We start from the raw sequence: 21,111 nt of genomic DNA, 5'->3' as shown, positions 1-21,111 counted from the left end.
ACATCAGCCTATCCTGTGGCCCAGTGGTAAGAGCTGAGAGACCTTTCTCCCCTCAGAAAGAGGGGGGAGTCCCAGGTAAGCGCTGTAACCATTGGGCACCACTCCTTCTCTGGCCCTTCCGTGTGAAGTAACGTGTTCTCCCCAGAAATGCCTTCGGCGCCTGCCTCCAGGAGAGGGGGCCTGGCTGTGATTGCTACCAGCGGGAGGCACCTCTCCGCAGCCCAGACTTAGGCGCCAGTCTCTGGAGGACGGGGCTTAGCACACACCCCGCCCGTTGGCTGCCCCGCCTGCTGGCTTTTATGACTCGCAGTCTGAGGTGCCTACTTCTCCCCATTCATTGTATAGGAGCCTAGCGACTGAATTCAGGCTTTGTGACTCTCAGTGGTGTCCCTGTGATTTTATAGGTGCATAAAAATTAGGTGTTGTGATGCTTGAGGCCATCCTTTCTCTTCCTGTAACCCCTTGCCTGGGGCACAAGGCACCTTCCAACAAATGGAGCAGGGGTCCTACACACAGCAGCCTCCTTCACTGCACAGCCCTGAACAATGCAGAATTCATATGCACAAGCAACCTTAGTTCTGGCATTTCTTGACTTTGCAATCTTACTAGTGTTCTGTTAACAGTTCTGTGGCATTTCCTAGTTTGTTAAAAAAAAAAAGCAACCTGAACAGATTCCATCATGTGGTCTCCTCTTCACACCCACATGGGTCATCAGCAGTGTAGAAACCTTTAAATCCACCCCACAGACCTCTGCCACGTAAGCTAATGGAGTAACTGATAGCAGTAGTAGGTTATCATCCTCTATGTGGACCAAGCACTAGGGGGAGATGAGACACTTTGCTAATGAGCTTCACAGATGTTTGTTGACATTAGAGGAATGGTGCGATTTTGAACCTTGGATTCCTTTGCAGGCTCTGGAGAGGAGTTTAGACTAGTGAGCACCCCAGTTCCATTCTCCTCACCAAGGTAGTCCCACTTTCCAATCCGCAGGCATTGCAGCCCATCAGTCCTCTTGCCCAGCTATTCCTAGTCCTCCCCCAACACTGATAGCTACTTTCCCCCATGTTCTTGCCCAGCCAGTCCTAATTCCCACCTTTCCCCTCTCTATCTAATCTGTTTCTCTTCTTTCCCCCCTCCAGTAACCTGCACACTCCACTTCCTCGTCCTTTCTGTCTCCCTCCCTGGGCTCCTTGTTCAAATCTACTTCCCTTGCCCCCGCACCCAGGTCTGGTGCTTGCCACCCCCCTGCAGATTTCAAATCCCTGCTCCAAACCATGGGGTGTGAGAACTTCTCAAATAATTTTTTCTCACTACGATTTCACATGAGCGAAATAAGGAATTTTTCACTAGCCTCCTTCTTGGAAATGGCTGAACCACTCAGGCTGAAATTTTCCAAAACAATTCAGCCGGAGGCAGGCACCCAGCATCAAAAATGTCATCCCAAACAGTTAACGTTTGGCACCATTATATGCAACTGGAAATAGGGTCTTATAACAGAAATGTCAGGCAAGTTTAATCATAGGTAATGCTACCCGCCTCGTCGATAAGAACGGAGAGCAGCACTACTTCTAACAGCTGACATCCAATCCCTGACCCAGCTGCTCTGTGTGGGTGTGACGCCTGCACTGACTCTGTGCTAATCGCTGTGTTTTGCCTGGCACATGGTGCCACATGGGCACAGAGCTGGCCGGGGGAAGCTTGGTAAGTTTAAAAGGCATGAAATGTGCTAAGGCCAGGCTAGCCCAGCTGAATCCCTTTGAGGCCTGACAGCGCAGCAGCTGCTGGCAGCAGGCTGGAACGTGCCAGCTACGCTCTGCCTGGTGGAGACAATGGGCGCTTGAGAGTCTGTGTGTTTTATCATTGCTGAAGGGGCTACGGTCAAGCCAAGGGACGTGGCACTGAGAGAGGGCTGGGTTTTATGGTGGGGAAAGCAAGAGGAGGCAGAGCCAGATGGTGAATCCCTCAAGCAGATCCTGTGCATCCCATGAATGAGGGTTATCACCGCTTCATATCAGACCTCCCAGGTCATGAGCGTCTGGGAGCTCATCCAGGTACAGAGAAGCGGGAACCCTTAGACCAGGGGTGAGCACACTTTTTGGCCTGAGAGCCACATATGGGGATGGGAATTGTATGGCGGGCCATGAATGCTCACAAAATTGGGAGTTGGGGTGCAGGCTCTGGGGTGGGGCCAGAAATGAGGAGTTCAGCGTGCGGGATGGGGCGCTGGGCTGGGGCAGGGGTGTGGGTGGGGGGGTGAGGACTCCAGCTGGCGGTGCGGGCTCTGGGGTACAGGAGGGGGGACCGAGGAGTTTGAAGGGCAGGAGGGGGATCAGGGTTGGGGGAGGGGTTGGGGTGCAGGAAGGGGTCAGGGGTGCAGGCTCCAGGCGGTGCTTACCTCAAGCAGCTCCCAGAAGCAGTGGCATGTCCCCTCTCCAGCTCCTCTCCAGGCAGCTCTGCGCACACTGCCCCATCCACAGGCACCACCCCTGCAGCTCCCATTGGTCGCGGTTGCCGGTCAGTGGGAGCTGCAGAGGTGGCGCTTGGGGCAGGAGCAGTGTGTGGAGCCTCCTGGCTGTCCCTACGCGTGGAGAGGGGATGTGCCACTGCTTCCGGGAGACATGGCACTCATGGAGTGGGGCAAGCCCCGGATTCCACTCCCCAGCAGGAGCTCAAGGGCCAGATTAAAATGTCTGAAGGGCCAAATGTGGCCTCTGGGCCATAGTTTGCCCACCCCTACCTTAGACACTGGCAAACTTCACAGAGGAAGGCAGCCTGCGCAGAGCACATTGGCAATGGACAGACCCAGTTCAGAGCATATGTCTGGAGGGGACAGTGGACCCAGCATAGAGTGCACTGGGGGCAGCTCAGAGCTCATGCCTCATTGATTGGCTTGTTGTTTGCTACCCACCGCACCTGTTGCTCTCTAGACACCAGAATAAGTTCTCACACACTCAGATCTGCACAGCAGACAGGGGATCCCCATCCCCTCTGCATGTCACCTCCTCTGCTAAAGTGCTGGCCCTTCACCCCACCCCTGGAGAGAAGCTGCTAACATGGCAGGAAGGGCCGTAGATTCAGGTTCTGCCAGGTTAGGGCCCAAACTATGAAGGATTTATGGCTCCAAGCTAATGTCTTCACTTTCACCAGAAGCAGAGGCAGCCTGTGCAGCAGAGAGGTAACACGTCAGGTTGCCACCTGTAAGATACAAACCCCAGGACATCCGGGATGAGCCTGAACTCAGAACTGGACAGCCGGCAGCATGTCCTGAGCACCCTGACTGATTTCTCGAGACAGCTACGTCAAAAAAGGGATGATCCAGGGAAAACCTGGACAGGCAGCAGCCCCAGTGCAGCTCTGCTAATGAGCAGGTGATTGCATCCCACGCCTGGCCACAGCTCATGTAGATTCAGGCTGATTCAGGCTGCAGGAGACAAAGGAGCCTGGAAAGGCCAACTTCTCTTTGCACTCGGGGCCACCCCAGCTGTCTAGCCACTCAGGCACTGTCAGAGGGCCAGCTGCAAATGTGAGGTGGCAAATCCCCACAACATGGTGGCAGCTGCCATCTCTGCTCTTTCCTTGGCTTACTTCCTTAGCTGTGTCTGCACAGAGCTACAGGCACCTGCTCGCATTTAAGCCCCAGTCTGGACTTGCAGCAGGGGAAGCTGGGAACCTGCCCCATCCAAGGTGAGAGGTATAGAGCTCTCCAACTCCTGGCACTTCAAACCCCCCACCCTGAGGCTACAGGTGTGCTGCAGAGAGGAACAGGTGACAGGGCAGAGCCCTCAGGTGAGATGAGCCACCACCTAACAGAGCCCTTTGGGCTGGTCCTCCTGTGAGAATGGAACAGAGCCACTTAAGCACAATTCTGACTATAGAAGCTGAGCTCCACAGGCATGGCACCAGCAGCCAGGGCACCGTGGTGATGGGCACCATCTGAGGCTCTCTATAGGACAGGACCTCACAGTCAGCGCTGTCTGTGGATGCTGTCAGATCCACAGTTACTCATCTTGGTCCACCACCAGGAGGAAGCCATCTGCCGATAAGACCAGCAATCCCTGCTTACCCAATCCTAAAAGCTGGAGGGATGGGCTCCAGGGAATCTGAGGGCCCCATGTATTGCTGTCAACACCTAAAGGCAACCTGTAATTTCTGGGGAATTACAGACCAATCATCTTAACTTCTGTAACCCGGAAAGGTAAGGGAGCAAATAATTAAGCAATCAGTTTGCAAATATCTAGAAGAAAAATAAGGTGAGAAGTAACAGTCAGCATGGATTTGTCAAGAACAAATCTTTAACAGGGTCACAAGCCTTGTGGATTGTGGGGGAAGCGGTAGACGTATATCTTGACTTTAGTAAAGCTTTTGATACTGTCTCGCATGACCTTCTCATAAACAACCTAGGGCAGTTGTTTCCAACCCTTTTATACCCAAGATCACTTTTTGAATCTAAGGGCAACCCAGGATCTGTCCCACTCCTACCCTAAGGCCCTGCCCCTTCCCCAAAGCCCCGCCCCACTCACTCCATCCCCCCCTTTCTCCATCGCTCACTCTCCCCTAACCTCACTCGCTTTCATGGGCTGGGGCAGGGGGTTGAGGTTTGGGAGGGGGTGCGGGCTCTGGGCTGGGGCTGAGAGGTTTGCAGGGTAGGAGGGGGCTCTAGGCTGAGCCTAGGGCAGGGGTTGGGGTGCAAGAGGAGTATGGGGTGCAAGCTCTAGGAGGGAGTTGGGGTGCCGGAGGGGGCTCTGGGCTGGGCAGAGTGTTGGAGTGCAGGAGGGGGTACAGGATGCTGGCTCTGGGAGCGAGGTCAGGGCTGGGGTGCAGGAGGGGACTCAGGGATGGGGGTTGGAGTGCAGCTTCCCACCGAGCAGCACGCAGTTCTGGCAGCTCCTGGTCAGTGGTGCGCACAGCAAGGCTAAGGCAGGCTCCCTGCCTACCCTGGCCCCACACCACTCCTGAAAGGGGCCAAAGCACCCCTGTGGCCCCTGGGTACGGCATGGAGGGCACATGGCTCTGGCCCCTCTCTGCAAGCACCACCCCTGCAGCTCTCCCAGCCAATGGGAGCTGCAGAGGCAGTGCTTGCAGGCAGGAGCAGCACACGGAGGGAGACCCCTGTCCCCTTGCCCCCGGGGCCACAGGGGTGCATTGGCCCCTTCCAGGAGCGGCGTGGGGCTGGGGTAGGCAGGGAATCTGCCTTAGCGGCAGTCACACTGCGCCACTGGAGATCACGATGGACTGGGAGATGCTCTAGTATCGACCAGTCGATTGCAGTCAATCAATTGGTGACCACTGAACTAGGGAAATGCAACCTAGATGGAGCTACTATAAGGTGGGTGCAAAACTAGTTGGAAAACCATTTCCAGAGAGTAGTTATCAGTGGTTCACAGTCATGCTGGAAGGGCATAACGAGTGGGGCCCCGCAGGGATCAGTTCTGGGTCCGGTTCTGTTCAGTGTCTTCATCAATGATTTAGATAATGGCACAAAGAGTGCACGAATAAAGTTTATAGACAATACCAAGCTGGGAGAGGTTGCAAGTGCTTTGGAGGATAGGATTAAAATTCAAAATGATCTGGACAAACTGGAGAAATGGTCTGAAGTAAATAGGATGAAATTCAATAAGGCCAAATGCAAAGTACTTCATTTAGGAGGGAACAATCAGTTACACACATACAAAATGGGAAATGACTGCCGAGGAAGGAGTACTGCAGAAAGGGATCTGGGGATCATAGCGGACCACAAGCTAAATATGAGTCAACAGTATAACCCTGCTGCAAAAAATGCGAACATAATTCTGTGATGTATTACCAGGAGTGTTGTCAGCAAGACATGAGAAGTAATTCTTCCACTCTACTCTGCTGATTAGGCCTCAACTGGAGTATTGTGTCCAGTTCTGGGTGCCACATTTCAGGAAAGATGTGGACAAATTGGAGAAAGTCCAGAGAAGAGCAACAAAAATGATTAAAGATCTAGAAAACATGACCTAGGAGAGGAGATTGAAAATTGGGCTTGTTTAATCTGGAGAAGAGAAGACTGAGAGGGGACATGATAACAGTTTTCAAGTACATAAAAGGTTGTTACAAGGAGAAGGGAGAAGAATTGTTGTTCTTAACCTCTGAGGCTAGGACAAGAAGCAATGGGCTTAAATTGCAGTAAGGGCGGTTTACATTGGACATTAGGAAAAACTTCCTAACTGTCAAGGTGGTTAAGCACTGAAATAAATTGCCTAGGGAGGTTGTGGAATCTCCATCATTGGAGATTTTTAAGAGCAGGTTGGACAAACACCTGTCAGGATGGTCTAGATCAGGGCTGTCCCTACTCATACACAAACTATGCAGCTGTGTAGGGCACCAGGAAATTTGGAGCACCAAATCCCCCCAGATTTCATGGTGCCCTACGCAACTGCGTGCTGCAGCCAGTTCCAGCAGCCAGCCCGATCCCTCAGATGGCTGAGCCAGCCCCTCGTGGGCTGCGCACAGCAGGGCTCAGGAAATCTGCCTCAGCCCCTGCCCCAACCCTTCCCCTCAGCCCCCACATCTGCTCCATTCCCACCCCCACTTCTTTCTGCCCCTGCTCCACGCCATTCTGCCCCTTTCCCCACAAACCCTGTCCCCTGAGCTACATGTCCCGGGGCACTGCAGCAGGGGTCGGGCCCTCCCTGCAGTCACCGGGTGACGGGAATTGGAGCGACCCAGCCCCAACCTGCTCCGCTCTGCCACGCCGGCTCCCAGCCACGCCACCGGTGAGTGTTGGGGGGCAGTTCTCCTCCTTCCCACAAGCCCAGGAGCAGAGTGGAGTGGGCTGGGGCCAGGTTGCTCCACCTCCTGCTGCCTTGTGAGTGCAGGAGCAGGCCCAACCCCTGCTGCCTTCCTGCACTGGCTGCTCCTGCCTCCCAAAGCCCTTGGGTGCATCCTCCCCACCCCTCAGAGGCCTGGAACACCTCCTGCAGAGGCCTGGGAGGCCCCCCTTCTGAGGCTCAGGGCCAGTCCCTCCCCCCCCGCAGGGGGGCTGTATAGGGCACCACAATCTCTAGGGACAACCCTGGTCTAGGTAATACTTAATCCTGCCATGAGTGCAGGGGACTGGACCAGATGAGCTCTCGAGGTCCCTTTCAGTTCTATGATTCTGTGATCTATGATCTTCCTCACAAAGGATTTGAAGAGCATGTAGTAGTTGGGGAGGGGGTCCAGTTAGCAGAATGGCTAATTGGAGCTGGCACCTTGGCCTCACTATGGCCCCAACTGAGCAGTCACCAAACCATGTACAAGGCAGGAGTACACTGAGAATGGGTTGACTAGTCCCATTGACTTCGATGGGATTCCTTACATGCTGAATTGCATGGCTGGAGGCAGACCTAAGGAGAGGCATTGGCAATCCCAACAGATGACAAAGCCAACACTGGGTCTCCCCACTGGATTTTATTAGCCAAAGAGCCATGGGTCCAGCCCACATGTTGTGGCCCCAGCTCCCTGAATGCCCCCAGAGCTTTAGTGAGCACTCCAGGAACTCAGACCTATGTGAACGGGATGTTCACAAGGGAGGATCAGGTGAGGCATTTCCAGCAGAGCTAGGGAAATATTAATGCCGTCATGCAAAGCTCTGGTAAGACCTTATCTGAAATACTCTGTACATCTCTGTGTTTGAGAATGATGAATTCCAACTGAAACCGGAGCAGAGAAGATCTAGTAGGATGATGAAGGGAGTGGAGGGCCCGTGTTACGAGAGGAGACTGGAGAAGCTTTGCTTTTATTTAGCCTAGCAAAATGAAGGCTGAGAAGGGACCTGGCTGCTCCCTATAAATACGTCGGGGGGTAAACACCAGGAGGAGGGAAGAGCTATTGAAGCTAAAGGTCAGTATTGGCACAAGAACAAATGGCAACAAACCAGCCAGGGACAAATTGAGGCTGGAAATTAGAAGAAGGTTTCTGACCATCAGAGGGGTGAGGATCTGGAACAGCCCCAATGAGAGTTATGGGGGCAAACAACGTACTTGGTTTAAGTGATAACTGGACACATGTATGAGTGGAATGGTATGATGGGGTTGCCTGGGATGGTGGGGTCAGGGCTCAGCACGCCTTGTTATGTCCCTAAAGCCCATGCTTCAGGGTTTCAGCCACAACCAGCAGGGCTCAGGAAGGGATTCTGCCTCTCTCCTGTGCCCCCCTGTGTTCTGGGATTGTTGTCTTTTATTTCCTTCCTCTGAAGCAGTTGGTCTCTCCCTATTTACCACTGTGAGCTGCATATGCAGCTCTCTCTGTGCTATGTGGGCTGCATCCACACAATATATCTTCTACCTGTGTAGCTACAAACAAAAGCATGTTTCGTGTTTGTTATATGACAGCACTACGGTTCAACCCACCTGATACCTTTCGTTTCAACGCTGGGCTGAGCATCTGGAAAACGCAGCTGTGGAGCCTGGGAGCCCAGCTGGGGACTGCCCCTCCAGTCAGGGACTGCCCTCTTCATCCAACCCTGCAGGGATTATCCCCCTAGCATCCAGGAACCCCCAATGCTGGGCTGGCACATATGCCTGCTCTGCAGAGACACGGGGCCTTGTCAAGGGCAGAACGCCCCCCACCAGGACTGCCCTGTCTGGCAGCCAGCCCCCACCCAGGGACTGCCCCCCATGACCCAGCCCCCCACCTAGAGTCTGTCTCCCATGCACCAGCTGCACCCCCCTCCTCAGCCCCCTGCACATTCCTCCCTGTGTCCCCCGCAGCCCTAGCCTTCTGCAGTCTTTCCCCTCTCCACAGCCCCCATGCCTCCCTGCCTGTGCCCCCCTTGGCCCTAGTCCCATGCACCCCCTTCTACACACTCACTGGTCTCCTACCTCAGCTGCACATCGCTCAGCTGTGCAGCCTACCCTGCCGCTGTGGTGCTAGTGCCCGAGAGCTGCGATGCCCCAGGATGGAGGCTGGTGACTAGCAGAGTGTGGCAGGGATCAGTGTGAACTCCATTCTCACAGTACATTCAGTCAAGATCAGCAGTGGCAGCAACTAGCACATTCATGCATTTGCAGGGGATGAATAAACGGGGAGCCGTTCAGACCCCAGTGAGGAGAGATGAGGAACCCAGCGGGACTGTTGAGAATGGAGAGGAATAACAAAGTGGGATTGGTTCTGGAGAAATGTGCCCAACCTCCCGTGAAACACGCGGGTGGGAGCAGAGAGCAGTAAGCAGGGAGTTGCAGACAGGGCTCTGTGATTTGGGGCTGCACAGTGGATGGTGTGTGTATGGGGGGGCCGTGTTGGCTATGTGAGACTCCGGGGTGACTGCACCTGGCACTTTGTCTTCAGTGCTGGCACTTGGTTACAAGAACAATCCTGAAGGCTGGAGGAAGCTCAGAAGAAAGCAAGGAAGGACCAGAAAGCTGGCGATTTGTGAGAGGAGGTTAAATAGCTAGCTATGAATGAGTAGTTCCTACAGGGGCAGGATACCACTCAGCAGGTACCATAGGTGAGGGCACAGCAGGGGCATACAGGCTGCTCTGAGAGGGTCACCCTATGATAGAAATGAGATGAAAGTGAGAAAGGGGAAATTTAGGCCAAATCCCAGAGCAAACTTTGTGTCATCAGCAGGGATCCTAGAAATCCGTTTGCCACAGAAAAATGTGGAATTTGCATTTTTACAGAGAACCTTTAGTTTCTACCTTTTGTGAAAAAATAAACACATATATTAACCAGTAACTACATTTTAATGAAAGCACCAGTGTCATTTATTCAATGTGCGTAACCTCCCCCTCTTGTGGTTGATTTTTGAATGCCCGTTAAATTTACATCACTAAACAGATTCCAATAAACTCTTTCCGGCGTATAGAGGTTACTCAATGGCCTATAGGGGGGTTCGTGTGTTAATGCATCTCAGATTTCACTTCAGCCTCCAGGACTAACTCAGAAAGTGAGTATTGTTAATATAAAAGCAATTTTCACTTTATTTTTTGTGCATTTAAAAAACAAATCTGAAAATATAGAATACAGACATAGAAGTATTTGGAATCTAGAAGAAATACAAATTGCAATTCTATTTTATTAGAATGATTGGTGTCACAGGTAGGCTTCGAACTTGCTTAAAAATTGTAAATATATCAGTAAAACATTGTGTTCAGCTGATACTGTATATATTGTGGCTAGGAAATCTAAAGTTAGGTGTTTCATTTTAATCACAAAAAAAACACAGATTTTTATGTTTTTTTTATTGGAGAATTTTGGGGGTTTTATCACGGAAAACTAGGATCCCTGGTCATCATGACCTGGCCCCTTGAGGGACGTGATGGCCTCCCAGTGTGAACAGGCAGGACCAAGCATTGGGAAACACCCTGAGGGACCATGCAGGCCCTACGGAGTGATGCTTTTTCTCTTATTTCTGGCTCGTTGCCCACTCTGCCCTTCCAGCACCAGCAACTGGTCCAGGAGAGCCCCATCATCTCCTGCTAGAGGGAGGTACATGGTTGCTCAGGCTGGAGTAGCAATGGAATCTACCTGCCAATGCCCCAGCTGCAGCCCTCAAGTGTCTGCTCCTTCCCAGGACAGATGGTATCCTGGTCCCTGGGACAGTGTGGGGAGCCATGGTCCCTTGGGTGCTTTGGGTGCTGATGGCATCATGGACTGCTGCACGAAGCGTGGGCCCAGAGCACAGCTTCTGGTGGATAAATACCAGATGTTAAGACCTGTTGGGTTGTGCACTGTGGGCTTGGCCCGCACCTGCAATTGTGACAGGAGCTGGGATCTCAGTCCAGGCCTGTATCCCCATTCCTCATTTACCCTGGGCCATTCCTTCACTGGCCCCCAGGATGGGTGCCACAGAAGTTAGCAGGGCTTTCCCATCTATAACCTCCATGGCTGTGGCCCTCTGCTTCCCTGACCCAGGCTGATGCAGATGGTTGTGTGTCTGGCCGGTGGTGACCATACAGTTCCTCCCTGTCCCTTCCAGCCAGCAGCTCAAGCCTGGAATGGGGAGTAGGGGAAGCCCTGAGCAGCTCCACTTCTTTGTTACACACACGGCTCTTGTTGCTTGAGCCTCCAGGTTATGGGAGTTTCCTCCCAGCAGAGCTCCACCCCCAGTCAGAGATCTAGGGCAGGTGTTGTGGCTCCAGGGGGTCTGATCCACAGAGAGGGCTGTGGGGGGTTCAGAACTGCTGATGTGGGACTCTCTCTTTCCTCTCCAGCTGTAACCTGACATGCCCAGCTGGTCAGTACGGAGTCAACTGCGCCAAGTCCTGCAGCTGCCATGATGACACATGTGACCCCCTGACTGGAGCCTGCCACATGGGTGAGTGGAGCGGTTGTGTCTGGGTGTGGGGTCAGATGGGGAGGAGGACAGGGCCCGTTTCTGCTATATTATCTAGAAAACAGAAGCTGTGGGTGTGGGGCTTTCAGCTATCCTGGTGCTTCCCTCCCCAGGCACTCCAGCCCCCCTTACCCACTGCACCCAACTCTGTTGCTAAGAGGACATAATTGAGATGTTCCCCATCTCTTCCCTCACCCACAGTCCAGGAGAGCCCCCCAGTTCCTCCCCCCCTCACTGGTTGGCTTGGATCTGGTAGGTTCTCACTGCACCAGATGAGCACTGCATGTGCATCTTAGAGCCACCGCCTGAGCTCCGGCACAATTCTTATACGGGGCACACACCAGGCCCCTCAGTCTCTCTCCTGTGCAGACCTCAGGGTTCATTGTCCAGGTTCCATAACCAGAGGATGGCCACTGTGTCCAGGGAGGCCAGGCATTGTAGGCCACTCTCCAGATGTCAGGTTGGGCACTCTTCCACCATATGATTTATTGGCTGCAAAGCTGCCCCACCATCACCATGTGGGAGGAAACCAGGACAAGCTGGTGCATGGGTGCCGCAGCTCTGGTGGAGCCAGAGACTCGCCTGTTGAGCCTGACCCAGGATCTGCAATCAGGCGGACAAGGAAGCAGGTGCAGCGATAGATTCTTGAATGCATTTAGTGTTGTAGACTCGCTTTCCTGCTGATGCTTCGAGTCTGTTAGGACCAGCAACAGTGAAGATGTTATCAGCCTAGGCTGCCAGGGTGCGTGCAGTGACCACAGCAACAGGAAATTTTCATGTAGGGAACAGTCTAACTGCATTGTGTATAAACAGTATGGACTCAGCCTGGCTTTGCAGCAGCTTCTCCCCAATTGTTCCACCATTGCCTATAAATCTCAAGCCACAGTGCCCTGATCTTCTGGTCCTGGGCACACCCTCAGACATGCAGGGAGCTCTGCTGATTTCCCTCAATCCTGACCTACAGCCCTCCTGCTCGGCCAGTTCTATTCCCTCCCATGCACCCAACTCTGTCAATACCTCTCAGTCCTGACCTGCAAAGCACCTGCTACCCTAGCCCTGGATCTGCTGTGATTGAAATGACCGGTCATGCCAGACTCCGTGGGTATTGTAGCATGAACTCAGACCTATGGGGGTTCATCCTCGCTAAGCAGTGAAGTGGTGTTTAATGACACGTGTTTAACAGCGGAGCCACGGGACATGCTGCCGAGTGGTCAGTGTACGTGTCCAGTGAGGGGGTGACCAGAAGTGAAAGCCATGTGCATGGGCTCACCCTGGCAATTCATATGCCTCTATCCTGCACCATGGAGCCTGTCCTGTCCCACCCTGCCCGCCCTTCCTAACGTTAGCACATTGCCATGACCCTGCCCTTTCCCAGCATCCTCCCTTGTGCTGTGCACTGCTCTGCTCCTCCACACCTGCTTCTGCTCTGCACAAGTGTACACACTGGTAGGCGCCAGGAGAGAACTGGAAGATTATACAGGGAGCATTGGATGGCCTAGAGGCCTGGAGTAGTAGAAATGGGATGAAATTCAATAGTATAAAGTGCAAGTTCGTGCACATACGGACTAGTGAAAAGAATTTTTGCTGTCAGCTGAGGTCTTATCAACTGGAATGGACAGAGAACGAGAAAGAGCTGGGTGCATTCATTCATCACAGGCTGGCTCTAAGCCACTAGTGCGATGTGGCTGTGAAATAGGCAGATGGATTCTAGGCTGTATCAGGCAAGGAATTGCCCCTAGAGTCAGGGAAGTATGAATGCCATTGCACAGGGCACTGATGAGAGCTCATCTGGAATACGGGGTACAGTTCTGGTCAGCCACCTTCAAGAGAGATGAACTCACACTGAAGCTGAGGCAGAGAAGGGCTGCTCGGCGGAGCAGGGGAAGGGAGCCCCTAGCACATGAGAAGAGTCTACAAGAGTTCGGTTGTGTAGCCTAGCGAAACACAGGCTGAGAGGGGGTCTGGGTGCTCTCTAGAAATACATCGGGGGGTAAACGCCAGCGGGAGGGACGAGCTATTGAAGCTAAAGGACAGTGTTGGCCCAAGAACCAATGGGGATAAACTGGCCACAGGTAAATTGAGGCTGGAAACTAGACGATTTCTCACCATGGGAGGGGCGAGGTTCTGGGACCAGGTGTGGGGCAAACTGACTTGGTTTTGAGATGGAGCTTGATAAATTTATGAATGGGCGTCTATGATGGGCTGCCTGTGAGATCCGCTCGGTCACCTGGCTGAGGTTTAACCAGGGGCCTCTTTATTTGTGCCTTGTACAGCGCTGAATCCATTAGGAGTGTGATCGGCAGGAGAATCCCCTGGCCCTCTGCACAGAGAGCTTCGGGCTGGGCTGTGGGTCAGCCCCCTTGTGCTGGATGCTGGCACCTTTAGAGGAGTCAAGCTCACTGGGGTGCTGCTTTCTCTGCTCTGCATGCCAGGGGCTGCCAGCTGTGCCAAGCTCTGTGCCGTTCCCTTTGATTCTCTCTGGGAAGTGGGACGAGGCATGCGGCCTGCCTGAGCCCCCACATCTGGCTGTGAAACCCATGCACCGATGTGAGGAATGGGGGATGCCCGGAGCCAGTAGGCCGTGGTTCCTGTTTCCTGGCAGCTTGGGCAGGGCACGCGTTGGGGAGTGCAGCTGGCTGCCTGAGAGACCTAACGGCTCAGGGCTGAGCTCCAGTTCCTCGGGCTGGGTGTCCTGCTTGCTCCTTTTCCAGAGTCGCCATGTTCAATCTAGCGACTCCATTGGCCTCGGTGTTGCCGGGCCCCGTGCTGCTCTGCCAGCAAATGCCCTACTCACCCCCTCATTCCCATCGGCAGGTTGTTCACTTCTCTGAGATAGCAGCTCTGTTTGCTGTCTCCCCTGGGGGACCCCGGTCAGTCCAGTGGTTGGCACAGACCATTCCATCTGGAATTTGCACAGAGCGGTTCCCTGCACAGGGAGGGGCGGGAGGGGAAGCTGAAGACTCCTCATTGTTGGTCACCTGGGCCCTCTGGCTCCAACTCCCTGCTCTGATCTGCTTTTCTGTTGCCCTCAAGCCCCATGTGAGGGTCTCTTTGGAGCCTGAAAGAAGCCACAGTTGGACTGAGCCCTGCTGGGCAAGACGGCTCCAGATCTCACTTTTGCTCAGGCATGGGGGACCCATGATGGACCCCCAGAGAATGATGATAGAGGCCATGCTCCAAGGGGTAGTGACTGAGAAGCCTGGCTGAGCCGCCTTGCAAGCAACACTGGGGAACCCGAGACAAGAGATCAAGACAGCCATGGGTTGAGCAGCACCAGAACCAGTCTGAACACCAGCAGAGAGATGCGTAGGAGCAGGAGCAGTGCACCATTATGCGCAGAGTGTCAGGGATCTGCTAGCCCAGGGGGGCTCAGCCACATTCTGCCTCCCCTGCACCAGTGGCTGGGAGGTTCCTCTCTTTCTGCAGAGCCCCAGCCCCAGCATAAGGGCCACGACTGAAGAATTGCTGCTCTCTGGCTCTTCCCTGCAGCTGGAAAGGCCCCTTGGGAGCCAGAGTGGAACTGGCTCCTGGCTGGCTCCATCTTCATCCTCCTTCCTCCCCAGCAGGATTCCCCAGGAATCGGTCCCACCACATCACAGCCAAGCCCGGTAGCAGCCACTAGATTGGAGACGATTCTGTGGCATTAGGAAGTGAAATGCATGGAACGCTCCAGCTGAAATCCTGCAGGGCCAGGAAATTCCAGGCTGTACAGTGCAGACGGCAGCGCCAGCCTCTTTGCGCAATGGGAGCAACGCTCATTCCTGCGTCTCTGATTACACAGATGGTTTAAAATGATTCTTCTTCCTGTGGGACCCATGAAATGTGCCAGATGCTTTCTCTCCCATGCCACCCCGTCTCCTTTCTCCCTTTTATCTCGAAGCTCATTGAACCTGCTGTCTGCAACTGCTGATTAGAGTTCCTCTCCTCCAATGCCATCTTCAATCCAGCATCCTCCCTCTGTGCACCACTAAAACAGCTCTCACCAGAATGTCCTCTCCCTGGCCAAACCCAAAGCCAGTGCTCCATCCCCCTCAACCTTCCATGCCATCAACCATGCTGATCTTCTTGGAATGCTGCGCCCCTTGGGTTCTGAGCCACTTGCCTCTCCCAGGTCCCCTCCTCCCTTTCTCATCACTCTGTCCATGTTTTAGATGGAGGATCCTCTTCTTACCTGCCCAGAGGGTCCCCCAGAGCTGTTTGTTGTCGCTTCCCCTTCTCCCTTTAACCTGGTCTGCATAATCTCACTCAAAAACATGTGTTGACTACTGTCCGTCTGCTGACAATCCCCAGATCTTAGGGGCAGCCCTATGAATTCTGAGGGAAGATTGGGTAGGAGCAGGGAGGTGACATATAGGTTAGATGAGACCATGACTGAACACTGCATCCAGTTCTGGTGTCAGAATTCAAAAACATGTTGACTAAATGCAGAGGATTCAGAGATGAGCCACAAGAATGATTCAAGATCTGGAAAACCTGCCTTATAGTGAGAGATGCAAGGAGATCACTGTATTTACCTTAATAAAGAGCAGATTAAGAAGTGACTTATCACAGCCCACAAGTACCTACAGGGGATGAAGATTTCTGATAGTAGATGGATCTAAATCTGCAGCTCCAGAGAACTTTCATCTAAGAGTTTTAAAAGAGCTGGCTGAGGACTGTGCTGTACCATTAATGTTGATTTTCAAAAGTCTTGGAATAGTGGAGAAGTTCCAGAAGACGGGAAGAAAGTGAATAGTGTGCTAATTTCTAAAAAGGTAAATGACCCATATAATTATAGGCTTGTCAGCCTGACATCAATCCTGGGCAAGACAATGGAGCAGCTGCCCAGAACTCAATTAATAACTAAATGGGAAGAATGCAATTAATGCCAATCAGCTGGGTTTATGGAAAATAGATGCTGTCAGGGACAATGGGTCTTGAACACTGGCTCTTAAGAGTCGATAAGTTCTGACCTGTCACCTTGCGTCCTCTTAATGACCCCCAGAACTACATGCCCAACACTGATGGAGAACTCCAGTTCTGGGATCTGATTGGTGGAACTCCAACAGTCGCCATTAGTCCCCTGGTCTATTTAAACCAAGCAGAGGAATAGGAAGTTGTCTGTGCAATGAGGTTTCTCCTATTTAGGATGCCCCTCCCCCCGCCGAACGACCTGCTCCTACTGCCTGACTATGGTCTCTTGGAAACATGACCCTGCCTGTCTCATGACGCCTGATTCTCTATCTACCTGCTGGCCTGTCTTGGACTCTGATCTCCTGGTGTGCGTTTAGCCTGGCCCCAACTCATGCTGCATCCATTAGCTCAGACCACCCACATGCTGGTTGTGCCACAAGCTAACTTGAGATTTTCTTTGGAGAAGATTACAGGTTTGGCTGATACAGTGTTCATGTAATATCTTTAGGCTTCTGTAAGGTGTTTGACCCAACACTACATGACATTTTAATTAAAAAACTACAGCAATATAAAATGAACCTGGCACACATTCCATGGATTAAAAACTGGCTACCTGGTAGGTCTCAAAATGTTACTGTAAACAGGTAATTGTTGTTGAATGGATGTGTTTCCAGTGGAGTGCCACAAGGATCAGTTCTTGCCCCTATGCTATTTAACATCTTTATCAGTGCTCTGGAAGAAAACTTAAAATCTTCCCTGATAAAGTTTGCAGATGATACAAACTGGGGGAGAGGTAAATAACAAAAAGGACCGGTCACTGATTCAGAGCACTATGGATCAATTGGTAAACTGGGCACAAGCAAACAATATGCATTTTAATATGGATAAATGTAAATATGTACATGTAGGAACAAAGAATGTAGGCCACACATATGTGATGAGGGATTCCAGCCTGGGAAGCAGTGACTCTGAAAAGCATTTGGGAGTTGGGTGGTTAGTCAGATGAATATGAGCTCCCAATGGATGTGGTGGTCAAAAGAGCTAGCGCGATCCTGGGATGTATAAACAGGGGGATCACCATTAGGAGTAGAGAAGTTATTTTACCTCTGTTTGGTACTAGTGGGACCGCTGCTGGACTACCATGGCCAGGTTGGGTGCCCACAATCCAAAAAGGATGTTGATAATTGGAGAGGATTCTGAGAAGAGGCTCAAGAATGATTTAAGTGTTAGAAAACCTGCCTTAAAGTTGTCATAACTTAGTCCCAGATTTGGACCTTAGCGTCCAAAATATGGGGGTTAGCATGAAAACCTCCAAGCTTAGTTACCAGCTTGGACCTGGTAAAGCTGCCACCACCCAAAAAATTAGAGTGTTTTGGGGATTGGACCTGCTTCTTGGACCTTGGGACAGGCCACTTTTGGATAGCATCCACCTTGGCCTGTAGGGGGTTTATGGTTCCTTGACCCACCTGGTGCCCCAGGTAAGTCACTCTGTTTTGGCCTATTTGACACTTTTTGGCCTTAACAGTTAGTCCGGCCTGCCTGATGCGCTCAAAGACCTTTTCCAGGTGTAGTAGGTGTTCGGGCCAGGAGTCTGAAAAAATGGCCACATCATCGAGGTAGGCAACTGCAAATTCTCCCAGTCCAGCTAGTAGACCATCTACCAGCCTCTGGAAGGTGGCGGGTGCATTTCGAAGGCCGAAAGGATGGACATTGAATTCATACACCCCCGCATGGGTGACGAATGCTGACCTCTCCTTGGCAGGTTCATCTAGCGGTACTTGCCAGTACCCCTTGGTTAAGTCTATTGTAGAGATGAACTGGGCACGTCCCAACTTCTCCAATAGCTCATCGGTGCGTGGCATTGAATAGTTGTCCGGACGAGTTACCGCATTTAGCTTACGGTAGTCCACGCAAAAGCATATTTCCCCATCTGGTTTGGGTACCAGAACCACTGGAGATGCCCATGCACTGGCAGATGAGCGGATTATACCCATCTGTAGCATGTTCTGGATCTCCCGTTCTATAGCAGCTTGGGCATGAGGAGACACCTGGTAGGGTGGGGTTCTAATGGGGTGAGCATTACCTGTGTCAATGGAGTGGTATGCCCGTTCAGTCCGTCCTGGGGTGGCTGAGAACAATGGGGCAAAGGTAGTGCACAGCTCCTTGATTTGTCGCTGCTGCAGACGTTCCAGGGTGGTTGAGAGGTTCACCTCTTCCACGCCACCGTCTTTTTTCCTGTTGTAGTAGACACCGTCAGGCCACTCAGCATCATCTCCCTGGACTGTAAACTGACAAACCTGTAAGTTTCTGGAATAGAAAGGCTTGAGAGAATTAACATGGTACACTCTGGGCTTTAGTGAGGAATTGGGAAATACTATGAGGTAGTTCACAGTTCCCAGGCACTCTTGGACCGTGAATGGCCTTTCCCATGATGCTTCCATCTTATGGGCCTGTTGCGCCTTCAAGACCATAACCTGGTCTCCTACCTTGAAGGAACGTTCTTTGGCATGTTTGTCATACCAGGCCTTTTGCTCTTCCTGAGCATCCTTTAGGTTCTCTTTAGCAAGGGCTAAGGAGTGTTGGAGGGTGCTTTGTAGGTTGCTTACAAAGTCCAGAATGTTAGTTCCTGGAGAAGGCGTAAACCCCTCCCATTGCTGCTTTACCAACTGTAATGGCCCCTTAACCTCGTGACCATACACAAGTTCAAACGGTGAAAACCCTAACCTGGGATGTGGTACAGCCCTGTAGGCAAACAGCAACTGCTACAACACTAGGTCCCAATTATTGGAGTGTTTGTTGACAAATTTACGTATCATGGCCCCCAAAGTTCCATTGAACCTTTCCACCAGGCCATTGGTTTGATGGTGGTACGGGGTGGCAACCAAGTGGTTCACCCCATGAGTTTCCCACAGTTTTTGCATGGTCCCTGCCAGGAAATTAGATCCTGAATCTGTAAGGATGTCGGAGAGCCAACCTACTCTGGCAAAAATGTCTGTTAGGGCCAGGCACACAGTGTTAGCCCTGGTGTTGCCTAGAGCTACTGCTTCCGGCCATCGGGTAGCAAAGTCCACGAAAGTCAGTACGTACTGCTTTCCTCTGGGTGTCTTTTTTGGGAAAGGACCCAGAATATCCACAGCTACTCGCTGAAATGGGACCTCAATTATGGGGAGTGGCTGGAGAGGGGCCTTGACCTGGTCTTGAGGCTTTCCCACTCTTTGGCATACCTCACAAGACCGGACATACTTGGCAACGTCCTTGCCCATCCCCTCCCAGTGGAAGAACTTCCCTAACCGGTCCTTGGTTCTGTTCACCCCAGCATGGCCACTGGGATGATCATGGGCTAAGCTTAAGAGCTTCCCCCGGTACTTAGTTGGAACCACCAACTGTTTTTGCGGCTGCCATTCTTCCCGGTGTCCACCAGAAAGAATCTCCTTGTATAAAAGTCCTTGGTCTATAACAAACCGGGATCGATTAGAAGAGCTGAGAGGCGGTGGGGTGCTCCATGCCGCCGCCCAAGCTTTCTGAAGGCTGTCATCTGCTTCCAGCTCAGTCTGGAACTGTTCCCTTGAGGCTGGGGTCACCAGTTCTTCCTCAGACTGGGGACTTGGGCTTGGTCCCTCTGGAAGCGATGTAGGTGATGGGGTTGTTTCCGTTGCTGGTGAACCGCTCTCCGCTGGTGCACCTGAGGGTATTTCAGGCTCTGGCTGAGCCTTTTGGGTATGGCTGTCTGTTACTTCTGCCAGTTCTGGCTCGCTGGTGCCCTCTGGTGTTGAGTTTGAAGATGTGGTTGCAATTGCTGGTGCTGGTTGCTGTTCCAGTTCCGGGCCTGGGACTGGAGGCGCTGTGGCTGTTTCAGTGGTTGGCATGGAATCCGGGTCCACTACCTCTGTCTGGGTCTCTGGTAACACAGACGGGGCGTCTGTGGACGGCTCAGGAACAGGAATGGGTCTGGAAGCTTGCCTGGTTTGGCTACGTGTAACCATTCCCACTCTCTTGGCCCGCTTCACCTGGTTGGCCAAGTCTTCCCCCAGTAGCATGGGGATAGGATAATTGTCATAGACTGCAAAAGTCCACATTCCTGACCAGCCTTTGTACTGGACAGGCAGTTCAGCGGTAGGCAAGTCTACAGCTTGTGACATGAAGGGGTAAATTGTCACTTGGGCCTTTGGGTTGATGAATTTGGGGTCTACGAAGGATTGGTGGATAGCTGACACTTGTGCCCCCGTGTCTCTCCACGCAGTAACCTTCTTTCCGCCCACTCTCAAATTTTCCCTTCGCTTCAAGGGTATTTGAGAGGCATCTGGGCCTGGGGATCTTTTGGGTGATGGTGGTGTAATGAACTGCACTCGGATGGCGTTCTTTGGACAGTTGGCCTTGATATGTCCCAGTTCATTACACTTAAAGCATCTTCCATCTGATGGGTCACTGGGTCGAGGTGAGTTACTGGAGACTGGTGAGGTGGAAGAATAGTGTATCTGTGGCTTTACTTGGGTTGTAGGTGGGGTTTTTGGCTGCCCTCGGTTGTAGAATTTATGGTCGGTGTGCCCTCTGGGGTATTCGTTCCCCTTGACAGTAGCTTTCTTGCTTTCTGCCACTTCCATCCATCTGGCTCCAATCTCCCCCGCCTCGGTGAGATTTTTGGGTTTTCCATCTTGTATGTAACGTGTTATGTCCTCAGGAACACCATCCAAGAACTGCTCCATTTGTATGAGGAGGTGCAGTTCATCCAAGGATTTAACATTGTGTCCTGATATCCAGGCCTCATAATTTTTCCCAACGTAGTAGGCGTGTTTGGGAAATGACACATCTGGTTTCCATTTTTGGGTTCTGAAACGCCGACGGGCATGATCCGGGGTTATCCCCATTCTGTATCTGGCCTTGGTTTGAAAAAGTTTATAGTCGTTCATGTTCTCCTTAGGCATTTCAGCTGCCACCTC

At 52.3% G+C, this 21,111-nt stretch overlaps 1 protein-coding gene across 4 annotated transcripts in view; it reads left to right on the top strand.

The window, feature by feature from the left end:
• Positions 1-21,111, top strand: part of SCARF2 (scavenger receptor class F member 2) — a 99,738-nt gene that overhangs the window by 36,469 nt on the left and 42,158 nt on the right. For all 4 annotated transcript variants that reach the window (XM_030583441.1, XM_030583444.1, XM_030583443.1 and 1 more), the window contains one exon: positions 11,160-11,263. In XM_030583441.1, coding sequence (XP_030439301.1) covers positions 11,160-11,263 — 104 coding nt within the window. The remainder of the gene's footprint in view (positions 1-11,159; positions 11,264-21,111) is intronic.

This window comes from Gopherus evgoodei, chromosome 13, assembly GCF_007399415.2.
Source record: "Gopherus evgoodei ecotype Sinaloan lineage chromosome 13, rGopEvg1_v1.p, whole genome shotgun sequence".
Taxonomy (NCBI): domain Eukaryota; kingdom Metazoa; phylum Chordata; order Testudines; family Testudinidae; genus Gopherus; species Gopherus evgoodei.
Note: the sequence above shows the minus strand (reverse complement) of the source record. Positions and strands in the feature narration are given on the sequence as shown.